This window comes from Ambystoma mexicanum, chromosome 9, assembly GCF_040938575.1.
Source record: "Ambystoma mexicanum isolate Mex_15411 chromosome 9, UKY_AmexF1_1, whole genome shotgun sequence".
NCBI classification, from domain to species: Eukaryota; Metazoa; Chordata; class Amphibia; order Caudata; family Ambystomatidae; genus Ambystoma; species Ambystoma mexicanum.
In genome coordinates this window covers 624,813,762-624,835,921 of record NC_090931.1, presented here as the reverse complement: position 1 = coordinate 624,835,921, position 22,160 = coordinate 624,813,762, and the positions used below count along the sequence as shown (strand labels likewise).

Sequence of the window (22,160 nt, the reverse complement as noted above, 5' to 3'; positions counted from 1 at the left end):
ATACCCCGGGTGAAAAATCCAAACAATCAAAACGCCGCGAGTCGCAGCACCCGCCGAAACATTCCACCCGAGAGCGCCATGAGCCATCGGGTAAGGCGGCACCGTCTTCGAAGATTCCTTCGACGCACGAGTCGGCGCCATCGATGCCATTGTCGAAGGGTTCCTCGACGCATCGGTCGACTCGACGCTATCGTCGACCAAAGAGGACAAAGGCTCCACAGCCAACGGTGTTTTCAAGGGCCTCCGGCACGACACCGAGACCGTCGTCGATGCCCTCGAGTAGGATCCCGATCCTCTCGAGTTCTTCGAGACCCCTTCCAGTTTTTTCGACGCCATTTTCGGCACCTTCGAAGCCGGTTACATCGGCGTCGACTTCGACATTTTCTCGTCCAATAACAACGAGTTTGTCTCCTTCGGCCCTAGAGATGGGCTTTACTCCATTTCAGAGATCAGAATACCCTGGTCTTTCTTCAATTTATGAAGAAAGGGAAGACTCTGACCAAGAAACTTTTGGTTTACAGAGATCCACACTGCCTGCTGCAGAGGATTTCACCTCTGAAGAAAGAAGGCTGAAGGAACTACAGGAGTCACTTAATGAGGCAAGTGGACTTGACACTTCCCCAGAAGTGGAATTTGTAAAGCCAGACCCAGGGGAACATGCCAAAACACCATATAGAACCCTGATGGCAAGAATAATTGAGTTTATGGGTTGGTCTGCGCCTTCACCCGTTTTCCAACAGGATGATCTAACGGATATATTGGACAAAGGCCCACAGGAGGACCCGGTGGTCCCCTTCCATGCAGCCCTACAAAGAAATTGCATTTAATTGGGAAACTCCCGTAGTTATCCCAGCAGTCAATAAGACTGTTGACAAAGTATAGGGTAGCGGCTGCTGACCCTGAATACCTGTCAAAACACTCGACCCCAGATAGCCTGGTCGTTCAAGCAGCAACTTCATCCAGCAGTAGGACTGCTTACCCTACTGTCCCACAGGATAGGGATGACAAGAGGTACGACTCTATGGCAAAGAAAGTCTTCTCTGCCTGTAGTATGGCGTTGATGGACTTCAACGCCACCTGTACGCTCGCCAGGTTCAGTCACACATTATGGGAGTGTGCTTCATCAGCGGCTGACTGCATACCCGATGGAGAGAAGGAAGCCTTCCTTAACATCATTAAAGATGGCAAAGATGCCATGTGCGAATCACTTCAAACAGGCATTGATTCCGCTGACAGTCTCAGCAGGGCCATGGCCGCAAGTACAACAATCCGCAGGCATGCGTGGTTGCGAAAGTTGGGCTTTGCCCCTGATGTACAGGCCAGACTTTTGAATATGCCCTTTGACGGCTCTTCGTTATTCGGGAAAAAGGCGGATGACAGTCTAGAAAAGTTAGACTTCTGAAGGAGCAGCAAAATCCTTAGGAGCTGCTATCCGCCAAACTCCTTTTCGCCCATCAGGAACCTCTTGGAGAGGAAAGTCCTTTCGCTATTATTCCGCATTCGGAAAAGACAGAGGACAGCCGGCTCAAAGAGGCCAAAGAAGATCCACCCGAGGTGGACGGGTCAAAGGTACTAAGACCGCAGCAGCAGGTGCCCCTTTACCCTCGGCATCTGCATCAGCCGCCCCCAAACCACTCTGAGGCCTTCGCACACAAGACACCTGTAGGGGGCAGGTTAACTCACCATCTGACGGAATGGCAGGCTATAACGTCAGATGCTTGGGCGTTGGAGACAGTTGCCCAAGGTTACTGCCTACCCTTTCTACACATCCCTCAGAGTCATCCACCGGGGAACAGCTCCCTAAAAGTTCCAGATCCGCCCCTCTGGCAGGAAATTATGGACCTGCTAAAGAAAGGTGCCATAGAACCGGTAGCTGTAGCGGACAGGAACAAGGGCTGGTACTCCCCCTACTTTCTCATACCAAAAAAGGACGGATGACTGAGACCCATCCTGGATTTATGAGAATTGAACAAGTTCCTCAGGAAGGACAAGTTCAAGATGGTAACTCTCTCAGATCCTTCAGGCCCTCCAGCTCCAGGACTGGCTGGTATCTCTGGACCTTCAGGATACTTATTTCCATGTGCCAATCCATCTCAAGCACAGGAAATACCTGAGGTTTGCAATTGGCAACTCTTATCAATTTCGAGTTCTGCCATTTGGGCTGACCTCCGCCCCAAGGGTCTTCACCAACCTGATGTCGGTAGTGGCGGCGGGTCTAAGGAGGGAAGGGATCCACATCTATCCCTACCTGGACGATTGGCTGATCAGGGCCGTATCTTCGGAACAGGCCCAGACCCAGCTAGATTATGTCTGCCTCTTCCTTCACAGACTGGGCTTCTCCCTCAATTTAAAGAAGTCACAGATGATACCATCTCAGACTCCAGTTCATTGGAGCAGTCCTGGACACTTCCCTGGGAAAAGCCTTGCCACCAGAGGTGAGGGCTCAAGATATTCTACAGATGGTCACCAAGTTTCAAAATGCCCAGCGTCTCCCAGCCTTCGACTTTTTGAGGTTGCTAGGCCTCATGGCATCCTGCATCTTCCTTGTGCCAGAGGCTCACCTGAGAATGAGATCTCTTCAGTGGGCACTGAGAAGTCAGTGGTCACAATTCTCAGGGAGAATGTCAGACCTCCTCCGGATTCCGGACAAGGTAGCCCATGACCTTCAATGGTGGGCCTATTCAGAGAACATCTTGAAAGGAGAACTGTTTTGGCAACCGTGGCCGGAGATAACAGTAGTCACAGACGCCTCGCTCACAGGGTGGGGAGCCCATGCCAACGACTTGACCATCAGCGGTCGTTGGTCTCCATCGGAGTCCAGACTACATATCAACCTATTAGAGCTGAGAGCGATCAGACTATCGCTGAAAGCTTTCCTGCCATCAGTACAGGGGAGAAATGTCCTGATAATGACGGACAACACGGTGGCCATGCACTACCTCAACAAAAGAGGAGGCGTAGGATCACTGCCACTGTGCAGAGAAGCAATGCAGCTCTGGTTTTGGGCAATTTGGGAAGGAATCCCTCTATCGGCAGTCCACCTAGCCAGAGAGAAGAATTTGACAGCGGACGCTCTGAGCAGGCAGAGCACAGTCTCCCTCGAGTGGGAGCTAGCTCAGGAAGTCCTTCAAGAGATCTTCGCTCTTTGAGGAACCCCTCAGGTGGATCTGTTCACCACAAGCACCAACAGGAAGTGCGATCTGTTCTGTTCAAGGTAATTTCCCCCGAGAGGAGCTCTAGGAGATGCGTTCGTAGTGGACTGGGAGTTCCCACTCCTTTACGCATCCCCACCAGTCCCTGTTATTCCTCAAATGATCAGGAGGTTGAGAAGATTCCGGAAAACCATGATCCTAATTGCCCCGGATTGGGCCAGGAGAACGTGGTACCCGGACCTTCTAGATATGTCCATCTGCCCTCCAATCCATCTTCCACTCAAAGAGAATCTTCTCTCGCAGCAGGGAGATCAGGTTCTCCATCCAGACACCAGAACCCTCAACCTTCACGCTTGGCTTCTGAAAGGTTGAGGTACAAGGATTGGGATCTCCCAGATGACGTCATGGAGGTGTTGCTTTCGGCCAGAAGACCAGCAACTAAGTCTTTATACTGCTGCCGTTGGAACAAGTTTTGCAGCTGGTGTAGGGAAGAGAATATCGACCCTTTTTCATGCGGTACACCAACAGTGTTATCGTTTCTACTCTACTTGGCAAACTCAGGCCTTCAAGTTGGCACTGTAAAAGGCTATCTCGCAGCGCTTTCTATCTTCAAGCGCACTGCGGAGGAACCATCGTATTTCAAAATTCCTCTAGTGGTACAATTTCTCAAGGGTCTAACTAATGTTTACCCTCCAAAACCATTCCAGGTTCCATTATGGGACTTAAATTTGGTCTTAAACTTCTTAATGGGCACTCCATTCGAACCACTTCACTCTTGCGCATTGAGATTTCTCACACTTAAAACTGTCCTACTGGTAGCACTACCATCTGCTAGGAGGGTGAGTGAGCTACAAGCTCTCTCCTGTAAACCCCCTCATACAATCTTCCACAAGGACAAGGTTGTCCTTCAGGTGAAGCCTAATTTTCTCCCAAGGGTGGTTCTGAATTCCATATTACTCAGAAAATTACCTTGCCTTCATTCTACCCTTCTCCCCATCCGGGCAAAGAGGAGGAAAGGCTACACAGGCTGGACCCTAGGCGAGCTCTCAGCTTTTACATCAGCAGAATGGCTAGGATCAGGCAAGCAGAACAACTGTTTGTAGGATATGCAGGTCACAAGTTGGGACTACCCATAACGAAACAAACCATCTCTAGGTGGATTATCTTGGCCATCCTGGAATGTTCTAGACTAGCAGGGAAGGAGCCACCCCAAAATCTCAGGGCTCATTCAAACTGCGGTATCGCAGCCTCTTCGGCTCTCCAGAGAGGGGTACTGGTCCGGGACATATGTGCAGCTGCCACATGGTCGTCCGCACATACATTCACAAAATTTTACAATCTGGATTCCTCCACTGCTCAAGAGACCAGATTTGGCAAGGCCGTATTCCATTCGGTCCATCCCTAAAGGGATGCATAACACTATCACTCCCTCCTCCAATTACATACCACTGCTATGGGAGTCTGTCAAAGATAAGGAATACGTCGGAGGACACAATCCCTTTAAAGAACAAGTTACTTCTTACCTGGTAACGTTCTTTCACAGGCTGTTCCTCCGACGTATTCCTTATCGCCCCTCCCATCCATCCCCGCAGTGATAACTTCCCTTGTGGTTGCAGCTTTCGCTCCTTCAAGGTTACTAACCGATTCAGGCATGTCTTTTCTTATACTACAAAAGGGAACTGAGCAACGGACGCAGCGCGTGTCTATTTATGGGCATGGTGACGTCGGCGCCGATACGGTGTAAGGCCTTGGCAGCTTTACATAACACTCCCTCTCATCCGCCTGTGGAGGTGGCTGGTGGGTTAGTATCTTCTAAACGGGCAGCTGTTGTCTGCAGCACCAGCAGAAGCTGGTCGCAAAACGAAAAAGAAAGCCAAAAATGGCAAAACATCGTCCTTGTTGCCCCCGACAAACAAGAAAAGCTCTCTTAAATGTTTGCATTCAATTAAGGCACAAACGGATATTTAATGACGACTCAGAGCTCTCAGTTGGGCGTTCTACTTCTAGTCCTCAGGTTTTGATTTCTAAGGGGGTTGTTCATTGTAAGAAGGGCACGACTCGCACACAGACGCCGTCCAAAACTTCTGCTCAGTTGACCTTTTCTGAATGGGAAGCAAAGAAAAAAATGGATTACTACCCATCTTAAACCTAAAAGGACAGAATGAATAGATGAGGGCCCAAATGCTTCCTCCTGGAGTACTTATTCCACTGAATCCAACAAGGAGGCTGCTTGTGTTTTGCCCATGGAAGGCGGCTCTCCGCTCCAAAACACGATTCTTGGTGTCGTTATTCAAGGAGCACTTCATTCTCATGTATCTATTAATTCTGCCCCGCTGATAATGCAGCCTACTGTTAAATCTTTTGAGCCAATAGCAATGCTAGCACCGCTAGCGATTATGTGAGCCCCTGGTTTTTTAACCACGGAGGAGAGGAGGAAAATTATTCTGCAGGATACACAAGCCCCTGGAACATCAGGCTCAGTGTTGATTGAGGGGGAACACTTGAGTTACATATGTTTGACACACGCCTTTAGGGTCAAAGAGTATTTTCCTTTGAACCGTCAATAAATTCTAGCCTTGTATGGCCAAATAGCCAGCCTAAAATTGCCTTGCTCAAAGGACATTGCGAGAATTTTCTTTATGGATTTTAGGCATGTTGATTCGGTTAAAATGTGTTTTTACCATAAACTTATTCATAATTTAGTTGTTGCTGAGGCTGAATGTCTGCTTTATATGGGGCACACTGTGTCCGTTGATTGACCACAAGACACTAAGGGCACTTATTCAGGGCAGAGATGGCGGACCAGTACATAACCACTGTGAGCCTTTGAAAATACATGTCCCATTGGTGGCGCAAAAAAATCTACTCAAGTTTCCCCATGGAGACTGGGTCGTCAGGTGATTTATGACTGGTCTCAAATTCCTAATACCACCACAACCCTCTACAAAGGGGTACTCACTGAATTTCCCCCGGTTAGAATGTTGTCCTGGAATTCGAGAGGGTTTTGCCATCTCCGCTCGAATAGGGAACTTTGGAAAGAAGCCAATCTAATTTGCATTCAAGAAACTTATTAATGACACGTCCTTAGTGGACGGCTTCACGGTTATGTTTGAACCTGCCAGGAACAGTTTGAAAGGCAGGCCGTATGGCAGTTTAGTCTGTGCTTGGCGTGCATCTACTGGTTCTACCATTGAATATTTTGGTTTGGTCCACCCTGACATTTTAGGCTGTAAAATACCTTGGTATGATCATTCTAATGAACTTTTACGTGTTGTAATTGTTTTGAACATTTATTTTAACCCTGTCTCGACTGCTTTGAGTCAAATACATTAATAATCGATGACATGAAATCAAACGGTCTATTACTGAATATTGGTTTTGTTCTGAGCGATTTTAATTCTGAATGCTTAGACTCAGCGGTACTACCCTGAGACGGCTAGGCGGTTCTCTCCTCCTGCTCGAGGGATAGTTTTCTGTTCATGGCTGGACAGTTTAGACCTTGTCCTGTTAAACGGTAACATTTTGACTGAAACAGCCCAATTATACTTGGAAGGATATGGACAGAGACAAATATAAAGTCCAATGTGGATTTATAGAAGGTATCTGTCCAACTATCCAACATTGAATCAACTCTACAAACACCTGTAGTGATAACTCACTTCTTGGGGCTTCCCATGGTGATATTTTTATAATTCAAAACTCTGACCAGACCCTTGACTCTAGCGAGATCAATTTGCGTAACCAGGCAATAATCTGGCTCCCTAAATACGCGGCCAGACTCAACGCAAAGATTGACAAAGACTTATTGGGGGGATGCTTTGTAGACATGTCACCTTTCTCACCTTATTTGAAGATGCTAGCATCTCCGATCCCTTTTCTGAATATCAGAACTGATAATAACCGTTTAAGACCGATCCACAAGTTTAACGTGTGGCTTCTCTGCTAAAAAGATGAAGCTGAAGGAGGATATCAAGGAAACACTTAAGTTGGGTCCAAATGCAAAAGTTATCATAGCAAGGCTTAAACAAAAAGGTATACAAATTGGATTAAGGGCCACTGTGCCATACTACTGCAAAAAGATGCATAAGCTATGTTAACATCATTGGTATCTCGTGATACGGCCAATTTCTGGAAACTCGTACATGGAGGGGATGCCCATGTCCTTCTACAACATCAGTCGATCGCGAAAAAGATGTGGGAGAAGGAACCTGTAACTGTTCTCCCGCAAGGGTCTGGCATGGAGTCACATGCTCATGAATAAAGAATACATAGCAGTACACACATGCACAACCACGGGAGGTGGCAAAGGCTCTCAACATAAGCATCTCTTACCTCCTACGGCAACTGGTGACAATGGGTGATGCAGCCGGAGAGCCACCTGGAAATGGAAGATTTGGAGAGGGCCTTCCCATGGTTCCCAGGGCCAGTTCACAAAAAGGTGACGTCTTCCGGCAACACTAGAGCGCTGAAGTTCTAAGTCCTCTCAGCTGGCGACAAAGGCGTCAGGAAGAAAACAGGCAACACCAAGGGCTCGTTTAGATGAAAGTCCGACGACACCTTGGGCATGAAAGATGCGTCCATAGCACTACTGTAGTCTTGTGGTAAGGTGGTTTACATGAGAGAGCCTGGATCTCTCCCACTCGTCGTGCGGAGGTGATGGCACCAAGAAAAGCTGTTTTCCACGACAAAAACTTCAATGGCGCCGAATGCATAGGCTCGAACAGAGGACCCATGAGCCTAGTCAGCACCACATTGAGTTCCCACGCTGGGGCTGGAGCCTTCACCGGTGGGAACAAACGGAACAGTCCTTTGATAAATTCCTTAACCAGACGGTGTGACCACAATGAGGACCATCCTGGAGATCTGGTGTAGCGGGAGATAGCCACCAGATGAACTTTGCTGTTGGCCAAGGCTGGACCTGATGATCGTAGCCCCCGAATTCTAACGTTGCAGGAGCCAGGCCTGCAGGTTTAACAATCCTGGATCGTGGTGCAAAATTGCCCCTCCTACCCTGGCAAGAAGATCCGCGACCACCGGAAACTTGACTGGAGGGGCTGCTGACATGTCTAGACGGTACGGGTACCATATCAGTCAGCCACGCCGGTGCGACGAGGATCATCCTGCACTGGGACCGTCTGAGTTGATTGCGATCCCTCCATTGCCTCTTTGACTTGTCATACAGAAACGGGTCGTCCCAGCAGAATGCAAAACCTGCTGGCTAACCTCTGGCACTTGGGGTAATCCCCAGATCGATCTATTTGAGACAGCGACGAACACCATATGTGGAACAGGTGATCCAGTTGGTCCTGCCGAAGCTCCCACTCGTGGAAAGAGTGCAGCTCCCTGCTGAGCGAGTCGGCGACTGTTCTTCACTCCAGATGAAACGGGATGAGGAACATCTCGCGGGGGAAGGCCGAGTGCCACAGGTCCTGCGCTTCTTTGGAGAGAGCCAGGATCTGGTGCCCCCCTGCTTCCTGATGTAAAACATGGTGGTGGTTTTGTCCGTGAAGACCGACACCACCTTGCCCTTGAGGGATGGAAGGAAAGCCTTGAGGGCCCAAAACATTGCTAGCAGTACCAACACGATGTGCAACATCTTCTCCTTCGGTAGCCACAGGCCTCTTGCATGAAGACTTCCTGTGTGAGCTCCCCATCCTTCCAGGGAGGCGTCCATTGTGATAGTCTCCTGGTGCGGTGGGGTCTGGAAATCTGCACATCCGGTCAGATGTGCGCGAACCCCCCCCACCACTGTCGCTTGACGGAAACGCTCGTTTCATGTGATCTTGTCCTTGAAGCTTACCAACACTTTTATCCATCCCTCAGTGCGCACGGCCATCTCCTGGCAAAACACACAATCCTCCTTGTTGTGCGCCAGCTACAGGCAGTAGAGGCACTCTGAATGCTTGTTGTCCGAAAAGACATTCCGCAAGCTGCAGCTAGAGCAAATCCTGAACATGGGAGCTGAATCCTTTTCCTTCGACATGGTCCACGCGGCATAGGCCTGAGAATCTTCTGGAAGCCTCCGAAGAAACTTGATGAAATACGCCCTTGAGGGGCGCTGAAGAATCCGAAAATGGGTCCCTGTTAATCAGAAGGTTGATCGATGGAGCACAAGGCCCGATTGACCGAAAAATAGAGTAAAATCTGTCAAAAAACGCAGTAAAAGCTCAGGAGCTAAACACGAGGACTCCCACACTTGAACGTGTAGTAAAAATCTGAAGAAGGCTACCTAAGCCCCTCCTCTGGCAGAGGGCAGTCATTGGCTGAGGGCAGTATGACCCAGAGACCAGTGATTGGGTGTTAGGAGAAAGACAGTTTAGAAATGAAACAAACTGATTTTTTTCTTTACCAAGGATTCCCATCCTGACGAGTAATATTCATGAGCATGTGAATCCATGCCAGACCCCATGCTGGAGAATTATTTTTCAGAGCTCTACTCTGCGGTCTGTACTGACAGTACATGTACTTATCGCAAGCGCACCCACTCTATGGGAGGCCTGGCCCTTATTAGACAGACTTGCAAGGTATTCAGGTAGCTACAGGGAGAGCAAAGTCCTCGAACGCTCCGGCACTGGATGGGCTCTCCAGTGCAACTCTAAAATCAGCACTTTGCTTATGGGCTGAGGTGCTGTTCCAGCTTTTCTCTAACGTGGTCGGGCAAGCTAGGTGTCCTGTAACCTGATGAGAGGCCATTGTTATAGTTATTAAAAAGGGCGACAGTTACCCAGGTTCACCCTATCGCCCGATCTCCCTTTTGGATGCCTCTTACAAGATTGTTTCTACCTTCGTGCTTCAAGCACTAGAGATGGCCTTTTCAGGCTAACAGGTTGGACCAAAATCAGTGCGGGTTCCGTAAAGGAACCAGCACAGCCCTGAACTTCTTTTTATTACAGCTTCTGAAGAACCAGGCTTTTGAAACAAAGCGTACACTATCTTTATTTTCTGGATATATCCAAAGCTTTCGACTGTGGATTGAATTGGGCTTTGGGGCTGTCCAGAGGCCTTGGTTCAAAGCATTCCACAGAGTCTATTACTTGAGCTAATGCATAAAGATATGAGAATTAAGGTTAGGTTGGACAGGAGGGGTATGTATTCTGGTTGGATTGGGGTAGATTCAGGCTTACATCAAGGCTCTGTATTAGCGGCCTTCTTGTTTAACCTATATATTTTTGGCATTAGGGCAGCCTTGGAAGGCACCAAGGTTCATTTACCAAGGTTGGGACATATGAAAATACAATACCTCTTATATGCCGATGACCTTGTGTTGATTGATTACACTGCAATAGATCTACAAAAATCGTTGGCACAGACACAAGGTTGCTTTAGGGAACTTGGTTTAGAGATTAATGTTCCAAAATCAAACATTTTGTTAACTAACCGTAGGAAGATGTCATCAGGTAGACCAAATTTTGGTTGGTGCATTGACAACCAAAAGCTAGAGGTGGTCACTGAATTCAGGTACCTTGTGGTATTGGTTAAATCAAATCGATCAGTTGTTCTTGCCAACCAAGCCTTGAAGTTAGAGCCAGTTTCAGCAACAGCACAACCGAGTGCTGGACAGAAAATATGGACGCTTCTCACTACTCCCTGCGCTCAAGATGTACAACCAGGTCCTAATTCCAAGATTATCCCAATCTAGTTCCTCCTCTCCATAAAATAAGACTGCTTCATTTGGAAACTTTTTATGCATCCCAGTTGGTACCCATTTCCCGCCGGTTAAGCACATTCCGGGCAAAATATCCTTATCCACTAGGATATATTGGAAAATTATTTTAAGATCCATTTTGTTTCCTCAAGCATCAACCCTATTTGTCCAATTGAATGCATTATACACAGAGAACAAATGTATTGCGCTTAAGATCTGGGTAAACTATTGTTTGTTGCTTTTGACAGTGCAGTATCATTGGACGAATTGGAGTGTAAGCCAAGTAAAATTAAGAAATCATTATTTGAAAATTACTGGATCACAAACGGGGGAAGAAGTGTCTACCTATAAGTTATTTGATCACTTTTCTTTTGGATATCTAGTCGTCAATTCCCCCCAGAAATACCCGACAAAACATGCTTCAAGAGTTAGGAGAAATGTTTGGCTGGAAGTAGGTTAATTTTATATGCAATATGTGCAACCAATGATGTGTTGGGTGCAGGGGCATCGGTTCCATCCCCTGAACGTTTATGTCTATGTTGTAGAACTGAATGCAAGTCCTTGAAAAATCTTATTGTGGAATGTGTGGTCTCAGCTGCATATCAGGATGACATTTTTAAATCTTTATTTTTACACCCGCCCATTGCTGAATTAGGAGTCTTTTTGGTGTCAACTGCTCGTGACTCCCAACGAGAGACTTAATGTGATGAATTTGTTAAAAACCTTTGAGACCTGTGTGAAATGTCTTTGTTCTAACATGATTATATTGAGAAACCTGTATAATGTGATATGAGTTTTATGAATTCTTTAAAAAAAAAAAATGATAGTGTAGAATGATTTGATGTGCATCTGTGTGTAAAGTTTTGTTGTAAACTATATCACAAAAACAAAATTAAAGTTATCTGTAAGAACAACCATCAAACTAGAATAGATACTCCTGCTAAATACGTAATGTTCATTACCTGTGGTAGGCATTCCAGCACCAGCGCCATCTTAGCAGCCTCCCCATACTGCTGGTAGGCCTCTGCCTTCAGTCTCATTTTCTCAGCATCTGCTTTGCCAATGGCTTCAATGACAAATGCTTCGGCCTCCCCTATCTTCCGGATTTTTTCAGCCTCTGCCCTTGCTATGAGCACCTGTTTCACCCTAACCAGGAAGGCAAAGAAACAAATCGTGAAAGGTAGGCATGGAAACATTACGTTATCAGATTGCATATCTCCATTTATTTCAGAGTCTTCTGCATGCTCATTTATAAATATGAAATAACAGACTTGACTACATTGTATCAATGGACTAGACATTGTTCAACTCTTTAGTGCAATGGTACACATGTGAAACAGACTAAAGTAGATGTAAAATGTTATTTTGCAGTGATGCTTTTTTTCTTCCCACATGTCTTTCATCCTTAGTATTTTTTCTTTTATCGTTCTGTTCTTATTTTTATTCCTTCCCATCTACCCTCTTCTCTCCATGTTCCTTTCTCATCCCATCTTTTCATTCCTTTTGTTTTATGTTTGACTTTATTCCATCTTTCTATCTTTGATTCTATATTCATTTCCTCTTTCATGCAATCTATTCTTTCCACCTTTAGTTGTGTTCATTTATTTCAGTTAGTGGTCTTTATTTCTTACTTTCACTATTTTTGCCCTTCCACCTTTCCTGCATTGAATTTATCCTTCATTAATTTCCTATATTTCAGTTTGTTCTTTCATTCCACATTACATTCTTTCCTCCGTACACCATTTCCTTGTTTTTTCTTTTTTTTTAGCCGTTCTTCCTTGCTCTCCATTTTTCTCTTTGGTTCTTTCTACCTTTGTTTCTTTCCATCTGCCAATTATTTACTTTTCTTTGCTTTCTCCCATCTATGCACAGTTTCCCCTTTCTCTTGCTTTAATAACACCCACTTTTTTTTCCTTTCTCTTTCACGATTCTCCTTTGAATGTTCATCGTTCAACTGAGAACATTTGCTTCACCACAAGCAGCTTCTTTGCAGTTGTCATTACTGCAGTTATCTGGTCGAGAATGTATTAGAAATTCTGAAAATGTAATTGTTTGCCAATCTGGCTTCTGTGAAGGAAAAAAAAAAACATACCTCATTTGCCTAACAATATTTGGAATAATCATGCATCGGACTAAAGGCAAAGTAAACTAGAACACCCATTCTGCACAATCCTCTATAATCCGAGGTTGGGCATCAGCTGCTAGAGCCAAGGCATCCGAATCACAGCGAGTCAGTTATCCAGGTTTTAAATAACACTGTGGGTTAAAGATGTCATGCACTGATCCCATATACGAGTAACAGCATGTGATACAAGTACACATGAACTCATTGAAATATATTTTCCTAGTTATTTACTTCAGAATGTGCGTTTAACATCCATGTTTGGTTTTACATTACAATATCTGAAATCCAGACATTAATTCTGATGGTTGCAATAGCACCAGACCACAGCTGAAAGGGCTTGTGAAATATTTCAGTGGTAACAAAAGATTTATTTAAACTTTACAGGAGTGGTTCCGAGGATGAATCGCATACATCATGAATATTGCAAATACAATTTGGGAAATTTTCATCACCAGAATTAGATGGCAGCAAAAATTATTTTGAAGCAAATTAAAGAGATATACCTTTATAATTTGTGAATTCTGGAATCGGTTACTATTTAAGCAATATAGATATTGTGAAAATCTTGTCTTTGTAACACATTTGTACTGTATTTTTGCGACTGATCAATAATTACCTTGATAAAGTCAAGGTCAGGCAAAACAAATTGGTTTGGCCATTGAATATTGAGTTTATGTGCCTCTGTGCATCCAAATGGAGCACTATACCATAAGAACCTCAAACCACACCGATCCTTCATGCTCTACTCCCAATAGGCAATCAAACATTGTATTGCTCATTTATATAGCGCCATTTCCCCATTTGTATGGCCTCAATACACTTTGTGGTGGAACGCCCTCGGGGACCGAAGTCCATGTATGGGAGATTCTAAGAGTTGACTAAGATGCGTGTGTGCATTCTACATGGTTAGGGTTTAGGAGGGCTGGCTAGGCTCCAGTAAGTAGCCTAAAGGTCAGGCACATGGGTGCTGTTGGTGGGTTAGGATTGAATGCTAGTGCAGGAGACTAGGAGCCCAGCTACACTGACATTTTCCGTAGGGTGTCGCTGTATACTAATAGCAGGGGTGTTAAAGCACGTCAGGGGTTTCAGTGTGGACGGCTATGCGAGCTGCAAGACAGGATTTGCATAGCCATCGCTACATACTATAGTGCATGGATGGGTGGACATGCCTGTGGCATGTAACAGACGTGGTGCAATTTATAAATACCTTAAACCTGGATGATGTTCATCTTCAATGTCACTTTCCTAGGTCCAAAATGATTGGCTGGTCTCGCTAGCATGTAGATTCTTTAGACAGAGCCTGAGCAGCGCGAGGGGCCCGGAGGGACAGGGGAGTGATGTACGATAGTCTGTTGGTGTGGAGGGTACAAACGCTGCCGGCATCCACAGTGGTTCGGGGGGAGTGGAGGTTGATTGGTGTGTTGTTGGGTTTGGGCCAGTGCTTCTTTGTGCAGGTCAATCACAGCATAGTGTGATGAAATAAAAGAGGAAAGAGCAGATTGACAATCATCTGGTATTTAGACAAGCCCTCAATGTTGCGATGTGGAGGGGCAGAGCGTTCGAGATGGTCGGAGCTTGGACAGAGAAGGAAGATCCGCCCAGTCTGGTACAATTGTAATGGGGGACTAGGTGAGATGCAGTGCCAGATTCGAGCATCCTGAAGGGGTGGTAGCGAGTTGGGGTCTGAGGAATTCTAGGCCAGTGTTGCGGATGGCAAGGTGAGTGATGCACATGGCTTTAAAGTTAGTGCGTCGACCAATAGGGATCCAGCGGAGGACTCCGTGTAGGCCTGATGTCTCCTCTGGGAGGGAGGCCATCAGCAGGCGGGCCGCAGCGTTTTGGATTCTTTGCCATTTCCTTAACTGGAACGCTGGTACACCTAGATAAATTATATTTTACTCACGGTAGTGGCGAACATATCCCTAGTCCATAGAACACTTTTCGCCATGCTGTATGGGCGTCCCTTACTGGGCATGGGAACAGAACTTTATCACCAGAAAACATTTCTTTTCCCCCTTTAAAATTAGACACGTGCTGGCGTGGCCCCAGTAGCATGCGCTCCCGTGACTCCACCCTCCAGCGCCACACCTCAGTCCCCTTTGATGTGTCGGCTAGATAAAACAGCCTAACAACGTTGCTTATTAAGGGGGAAGGATGTTGGGATGTATGTAGGAAAGGAGACTAGGAGTATATTTATAAGTTACTCACTGTACTGATTATTACTCATACGTCCCGTCCCCTTTCCTCCATTCATTATGGGCTATTAACACTGGATCGAGGCCCCAGTGAGGAGACATTGTCACCCCTTAAGATAACAGGTTCCTCGGGACAGCTTGCCCGAAGGCTGCGTCTGATCTTGTACTGCCATCTAGGCAATAATGCTTTCAGAAGGCTGAAAGGGGGGGGGGTGGCCAGATGACAGCCCTGCTGCTGATTGTTTGCCATGGCACATGCCTCTGTAAGGCAACCGCCATTGCCTTTGCCCTCACTGCATGAGCATCCATGTTTGCTGAAGCCTTCAACTGTTGTCACTTGTAGGCTTCCTGAATGGCCGTGACCATCCACCTGGCTATTGAGGCCTTTAATGCCAGACAACCTGGCTTTGAACCACTGAAGGTGACAAACAAAGCCTCTGACTTGTGGAAGCCCTTTTTCCTGTCCAGGTAGAATTTTAGAGCTCTCCTGACGTAGAGACAGTCCTTCCAACTTTCTTCCCGAATCCAAAGGAGGAGGCAGAAAAGCTTTTACAGTATTTCCTCATTGAGGTGAAAAGACGACACCACCTTTGGGAGAAACGAGGGGTGGGTGTGGGGCACTACCTTTCCACGATGGAACGTTGTATAAGGCTGAATCTCGGTGATCCATTGTGCTGAGGTAAGCCCTACGAGCACGGCTGTCATGAATGTGACCAATCTGATTTCAACAGACGCTATGGGCCTGCATGGTTTATGCGTCATGGTGTCCAGAACCACGTTGAGTACCCAGACCGAGTGTCGGCATCGGATAGGAGGGTATAATCTGGTTAGTCCCACCAGATGACTCTTAACCACAGGGTTGGACGTGGAGAACGAGTTGCCGCCCTCCCCCCCCCCCCCCCCGCAAGTTCTTGTAGGCCCCTATGGCCGCACGGTATGTACAGCATGGGTCTACCTGAACGCCTGACTGTGCCAAGTGTGCCGAGAACAGCACCTGATCCAATGTGCACGTCAATGGATCTACACCTCTTTCCTTTGCCCATTTGATCCTTATTGGTTTCCGGTGGAGATGCTTCTTGCTTTCTGGATAATGTCCATGTTGTTCTGAGACAGGCAAAGGTACTTCAGAATTATGTGCTCAGGAACCAGTCTGCTAGTGCTAATTTCTCCGGGTACCGCCCCCTCGACCTGCTGTGATGGGAGCAGAGCTGCCCCGACTGGGAGTGGCACTGGAGGCGGACTCGACAGCCATACGAGGTCTGAGAACCATGGTCTGGGCAGCCACTGTGGGACCATCAGGATTAGCCTCCATTGACTAGCCTCTAATCTTGCAGGTGACCTTGTGGATAAGTGGAGTTGAGGGGGTGGGGGGAAGTAGGTAGGAGAATGCAAGGCGTCTCCCAGCGAGCATGTGTCCTATCCCATCCGGGAAGCAAACTGCTGGCATCTACAGTTGTGATTGATGGAGAATATGTCTAGGTGTGGCTGTCCCCACCAGCTGAAGATCTCCTGTAGAACCTGTTCATTCAGCTGCCGCTCGTAGTTGGCCACTACCAGCCAGCTGAATCTGTCCGCCTCCAGTTTGGACTCCCAAGAAGGTGGATGTATTTCCGCAATACATGTGTTGTGGGCGAGGGCCCATTCCCATATGTCGATGGTGCGCCTGCACAGGGGAGGAGACTGGTTCCCCCTTTTGTTGAGGTGTACATGCAGGTGGAACTTTAAGACTGAATACAAAATGGTGTTCTTGATCACCGGAAGGATGACCCTGAGAGCCAGTCATAGAGCCATTAGTTCGAGCCAATTGATGACTCTTCAGGTCCTCCTTTGTCCACAGACCATGTACACTCTGATCGCCCAGCGTGCCCCCCCCCCCCCCACCTGTGCAGTGAGGAGTTTGTCGTAATGTAATATGCAGAAAGTGGGTGTCTGAATGGTCTGCCTGCCATAAGATTGGTGTCCAGCCTCCACCACACCAAATCCTGGTGGAGTTGTGTTCGGTCTGATTTTCTATACTCTGACCTGGTGGACAGATGTATAGAAGGCCAACCTATATTGTGACAGGGACAACTTTGGCGAGAGGTCTTGGCTAAGTCTCAAGAGGTGGTGAGTTTGTAAAGGGTCCACAATGAGTACACATAATGGGAATCACAAATTACACTTAAACCATATGTATACAAATAGTTATTTATGGCCAAACAACACTATGAAAATTGACTAACGGGTAGAAATATCACACACCACTAATGATAGATTACATATATACAATCAAAGAAGTAGGGCACAACAAAGCAACCTAATCTGCACTTTCCTTTACAGGGGTTTATGTACTACAGGTCCACAGAGGGTTAACCCTAACTTCAAAAAGGTCCTTCCCCAAGTTGTCTGGGACCTTATGCCCAAAGGTTCAGCAAAGTTGCGACAGTTTGTGATGCAGGAAAAACAAAAGGTAGGGCCTCTGGGGTCCAGTGAACAGTTCCAAGGGTTAGAGGACAGTGTATTCCAACTAACAAGTGTTCCCAACTTTCTGACTGCTTGCACCATATAGTAAAAGTTTTATAATAGTTCAGAAAACTTTTAAAGGGAGTTTAGGGGCAGGTAAGAACTTAAACCATGTACTCAGATTCTTCCCAGGATTTGGCAGGTCAATGACAGAAGGTCGGAGGTTGTTGTTACCGCCGTCAGCCTCAGTTCACGATTCGCAGGGGTTGCAGGTTCAAGCTGATCTCCGGTCGGTGTCTCGCTGGTGCAAGGTCTCTCGGATAAGGAATGCAGAAAATCACAATACAAGACTCCTGTCAGGACTGGACTTGACGCAGTTAAGCTGTTTCGGACGGTGGTCACTGCAGCACGACTACGCAAAGGGGCTCACTCGTCATGGTCAGACATTTCATCTTATCTTTGTGTTCCTTTGATGCTAGGACTCTGAAATTTCACTGAGGTAAGTCTTGTAGGACAAGCTGAGGATCCCCAAGTTCCAGGCACACAACTCGGAACAGCGACAGCCTGGTAGCCCAAACTCCGAGTTTGTCAGCTACAGGACGGTGCTGGGACACTTCGACAGCTCTTCTTTGCTGAGTACAGAGCAGACATCAGTAATGGATGCTCCCTCTGTTTTAAGGGTCACAGCTCCTTCGCAGGACTGCTGAAGATCAAGGGCAAGACGGGGCTCCCTCGAGACAGCAGCAGAAGTTGGTTGCCAGGCCTCCTTCAGTCGGGTCTCCGGTTGGAGTCTTGGCAGGATCTCTCAAGAATGGGTGCCTGTGTCCTCTTATACTGAAAGCTAAGTAGGAGCCGAAACCCCCACCCCCATAGCAGTACTAGCCACCCCACCCCATCCCCCTCCTCCCCCCAAGCAGTGGTCCAATCAGGACCAATGGCTGGAATACTCATGCATACCACTCAGAGACACAAACTAGTTTGCTGGCAGGATGTGGGCTGGGACTGTCTGGTCCCAATCCACAAACGCACACAGTCCTGCCCGTCAAAAGCTTCTGCTTTCCGGGGCACTGGAAATCCATATAAGGATTTTCATGGCCTCACAGGCTAGGAAGAAGGCTAAAGAACAAGATGGCCAAAGGACAAGCGAAAAACCACGTGGCACAGCCATGTTGGTCATGAGCCACAGTTAGTGGCCAAACGCAGTAAGACTAAAACGAAAAGCACCACAAACAGTAAAAGGTCACGGCTGCCACCAGCTTGTCCATTTAGCACACCTAGAGTAACCCAAAATCCTTTGAGTGTTAGTCTAGGGCAAAACAAAGTCTTGCAACTTTGTAACTACTTATTGTACGATGCATATTACAATGGGGTGCACTAAGGGAAACAATGTTTCCCAGCACTGACAGGCTGAAGGACATGTCAGTTTCCTCATAACAGATGAGTAGAAGACAGTGTAGTGAAGCTTAAGGCTTCACTGCACTGTAAAATGTACAGGTCAGGATAATAAATAAAAGCAAAATGTTTGGGGTATCCATAAAAATTGAAGGAAAGGGGCAGTAAATAGAAATATTTAACAAGTTGCGTAGGTATGGTGACTAATGTAACTTGAGACCCAGGTTCTTTGCTCTGCCTCATGGAACCGTGTAACTCCACCCTCCTAATTTTTATCCTGGTATGCAGCACAGCCAGGAGGCACGCCACCATAATCCCTAGGAGGTGTTGGTACCACCAGGCTGAGGTTTCCGACCTGCTGAGAAAAGGCCCAGTAGCCGCATTGAGAGCCGCCACCTTCTCCATGGTGGGAAAGATCTGCTGCTCCTTGGTATCCCACCCGAGGCCCAGAAAGACAAATGCTTGTGTGGGCTGGACCTGAGACTTTCCAATGATTATGGAAAACCCCAGCTCGTAAAGACCATCCATTAGTCTTGAGGCCGTATTCCTCACCTCCCCTGATAATTGTGCCCTGTCCACCCAGTCGTTGAGGTATGGGTACGCATGGCGCGGCCCTCAGACTGGAGTAGCTCAGCCACTGCATTCATGAATATTGTAAATACCTTTGGGGCTGAGTTGAGCCCCTATGGGAGAATCTTGTACTGGAAGTGGTAGCCCATAACTGGAGGAACAAACAGTGGGTGTGTCATATTGGGACATGTAGGTATGCATCCTTCAGTTCCAGGGATCACACCAAGCCTCACCCACAAAGAGACTCTACAATCAGCACTGGTGTAACCATCTTGAATTCTTGTCGGGGCAGCCAAAGGTTTAAGAAGGATAGATCCAGAACCACCGTCAGGCCTGGCAGGTTCTGTATTTCGAAAACGAAAGTAGAATCCCAAGCCTCTCTTCGATAGGGGAACTTCAGCTCACTGGTTGTGAGCAGAGCAGTAGTGGATCTCTTGCAGGAGAGATATGCCCAATCTGAGAAGGGGGGGTGAGAATGGGGGGATTTGAGGGATGGGGAGACCCGAAGCCTTGTGATACATCCGAGAGGATCCATGGGTCAGCGAAAAGTGCCTGCCAGGACTGAATGTGAAGAGCAAGCCAGCCCCCATCAGAGAACTGTGGACCTTGATGATCCAGTCACTGCTTGTTTCCTTCTAAGGCTGGCACTTGGGAGAGGGACTGGAAGAAGCCTGTGTGCAAAGTTCTTTGCTGTTTGCGCACCTGTGCTGGCTGGGGGATCCGTCAGGCTGCCCAACTCTCTGATCATGGAAGCCCCTGAAGCAGCCCAAAACAGGAGACCACCATCAGACGTGATTGACCCTATCCGAAGGTCATGGATGCTGGCTTCGCAAGTACAGCAAAGGACCTGGACAAGAAAAAGAGCAATTCCCAGACAGCCAACTCTTCATCCGTGGATGAGTGGAACAGGTCCCCTCCTTCAAAAGGGAGGTTGAGGATGCTGTCTTTTACGTCAGAACTGAGCTCTGTAGTCACACAAATGGCTCTACCTGCCATGTCAATGGAGTCTATTAAGTCCTGTGCCACAATATTGGCTTCGGCCAAACAGGCCTTGAAAGATGCCTACCTGTGAGCTGGCAACTCTGGTAGGAAATCCGCCATCTCCCTCCATTTCCTCATATTAGCAGCGACGAGCATGGTGTCCGCTTGGCGCAGGCTGGCATTGGAGTATACCTTTATTTGCATAGGTCTCCAGAAGCTTCTCCTCCTTGCCTAGGAATGCTGACGTAGACAAAGATTTGAGGATGCCGCCGCAATTCTAGATGAATGTGGCTGTGGGTGTACCGGCAGGATTAAAGAGCCCCCCTCTGCCTGCCTACACTTTGCGCCCAGCCTCAGGTGGCAGATACTGGACCGGAGTGTTAGGCTAAGGGTTGCAAGGGAGTCGAGCCTAGGCTTGGAGCCGACAGCAATTGGATTGGAGCCGGGGGCTGCAGGACCATGTCTTGGATGATTCCCCACAGGATACCTCAAATTTGAGATCTCAGTGTGAGGAATATTTTGGAAAAATCACTCCTTGGACTCTGGAGAGCTGTGCTCCTGCACAAGCACTGACGGGGTTACAGACGTGTACTGCTGTGCTCTTCCCGTGCTGTGTCAGCCCTGTGAACAGCCCACTTCTGTGTAGCCCAGGGGTCCCAAGGGAACCAGGTAGGAAATGCACCATGTGACTCATGGGAGACCATTGCACCCTTGGGGTGAATTAAGTCTTTGGGGGGGGATCAGTGGATTGGCATGCTTCAGAACGTGCCGCCATTTGTTGGACTGCTGTGCCATTTTGTCCTGTACCATGCCACGTACGGCATTGGTGCCCTCAGAGGTACTGGCTCTGGCCTCCACCAGTTTGCTTGTGCACATAGGCTCAGACCTCCCCTGCACCTCCGGTGTGGACCTGGTAAGCAGTTCGCTCTCTGACATGGTGGTGTTAGAGCCAAGCCCCTCTGGGGAATCCCTGTTATATTACCGGGCCCAGCCTGAGGGGGCACCTACACGCAGTCAAAAAAAGCACTAAGCCATCTGGCCCCTCAGCACTGGAAACTAGGAGGATCTGTGGACCCCTTGGCCATGAGGCTGGTAGCTCTGAGAGCCTTGGTACCCTTGCTGGTAATAGCGCTGATTGGCCCCTCCCACCTGGTCTCCTCCCTGGGAAGGAGTCCCCTTTGCGGGGTGCCTTGGAGAATAAACCACTTGCCTTGGGTTTTGTTTTACTATGTACGTACTCCTTGATATTTTCAGGTGGAGATCTGCAGGACAGCTCCCTCCACCTGGCCGGCCGGTTCTTTAGCGACCAGAGTAAGGGCGTTGCACGCCGGACACCCGTCCCAACCGTGGACTTCGCTGAGTCACCCGAGGAAGAACGCGTGCAGGTCTGACGTAGAAAAGGAACATGCACTCGGGAGGGGCGAAGTACCGGAGGACAGTAGAACAAGTTACTTATCAACTGACAACGTTCTTTTGATTGGATGTTCCTCCAACGTATTCCACATCCTTGACATGTAATGTCCACAGCTGTGCACTTCGGAAACGTTTTCGGCAGAGGGCGTCCTGCATCGATGGTGTCGGGTCGATGTCCCTTGAAGGACTCCGTTGAGGGTGATGTCACCGGAGGTTATAAACTGAGGCTACGGGTGCTGTGCCTC

At 47.7% G+C, this 22,160-nt stretch overlaps 1 protein-coding gene across 4 annotated transcripts in view; it reads right to left on the bottom strand.

The window, feature by feature from the left end:
• Positions 1–22,160, bottom strand: part of FLOT2 (flotillin 2) — a 566,437-nt gene that overhangs the window by 13,196 nt on the left and 531,081 nt on the right. For all 4 annotated transcript variants that reach the window (XM_069615307.1, XM_069615304.1, XM_069615303.1 and 1 more), the window contains one exon: positions 11,760–11,943. In XM_069615307.1, the coding sequence (XP_069471408.1) occupies positions 11,760–11,943 (184 nt within the window). The remainder of the gene's footprint in view (positions 1–11,759; positions 11,944–22,160) is intronic.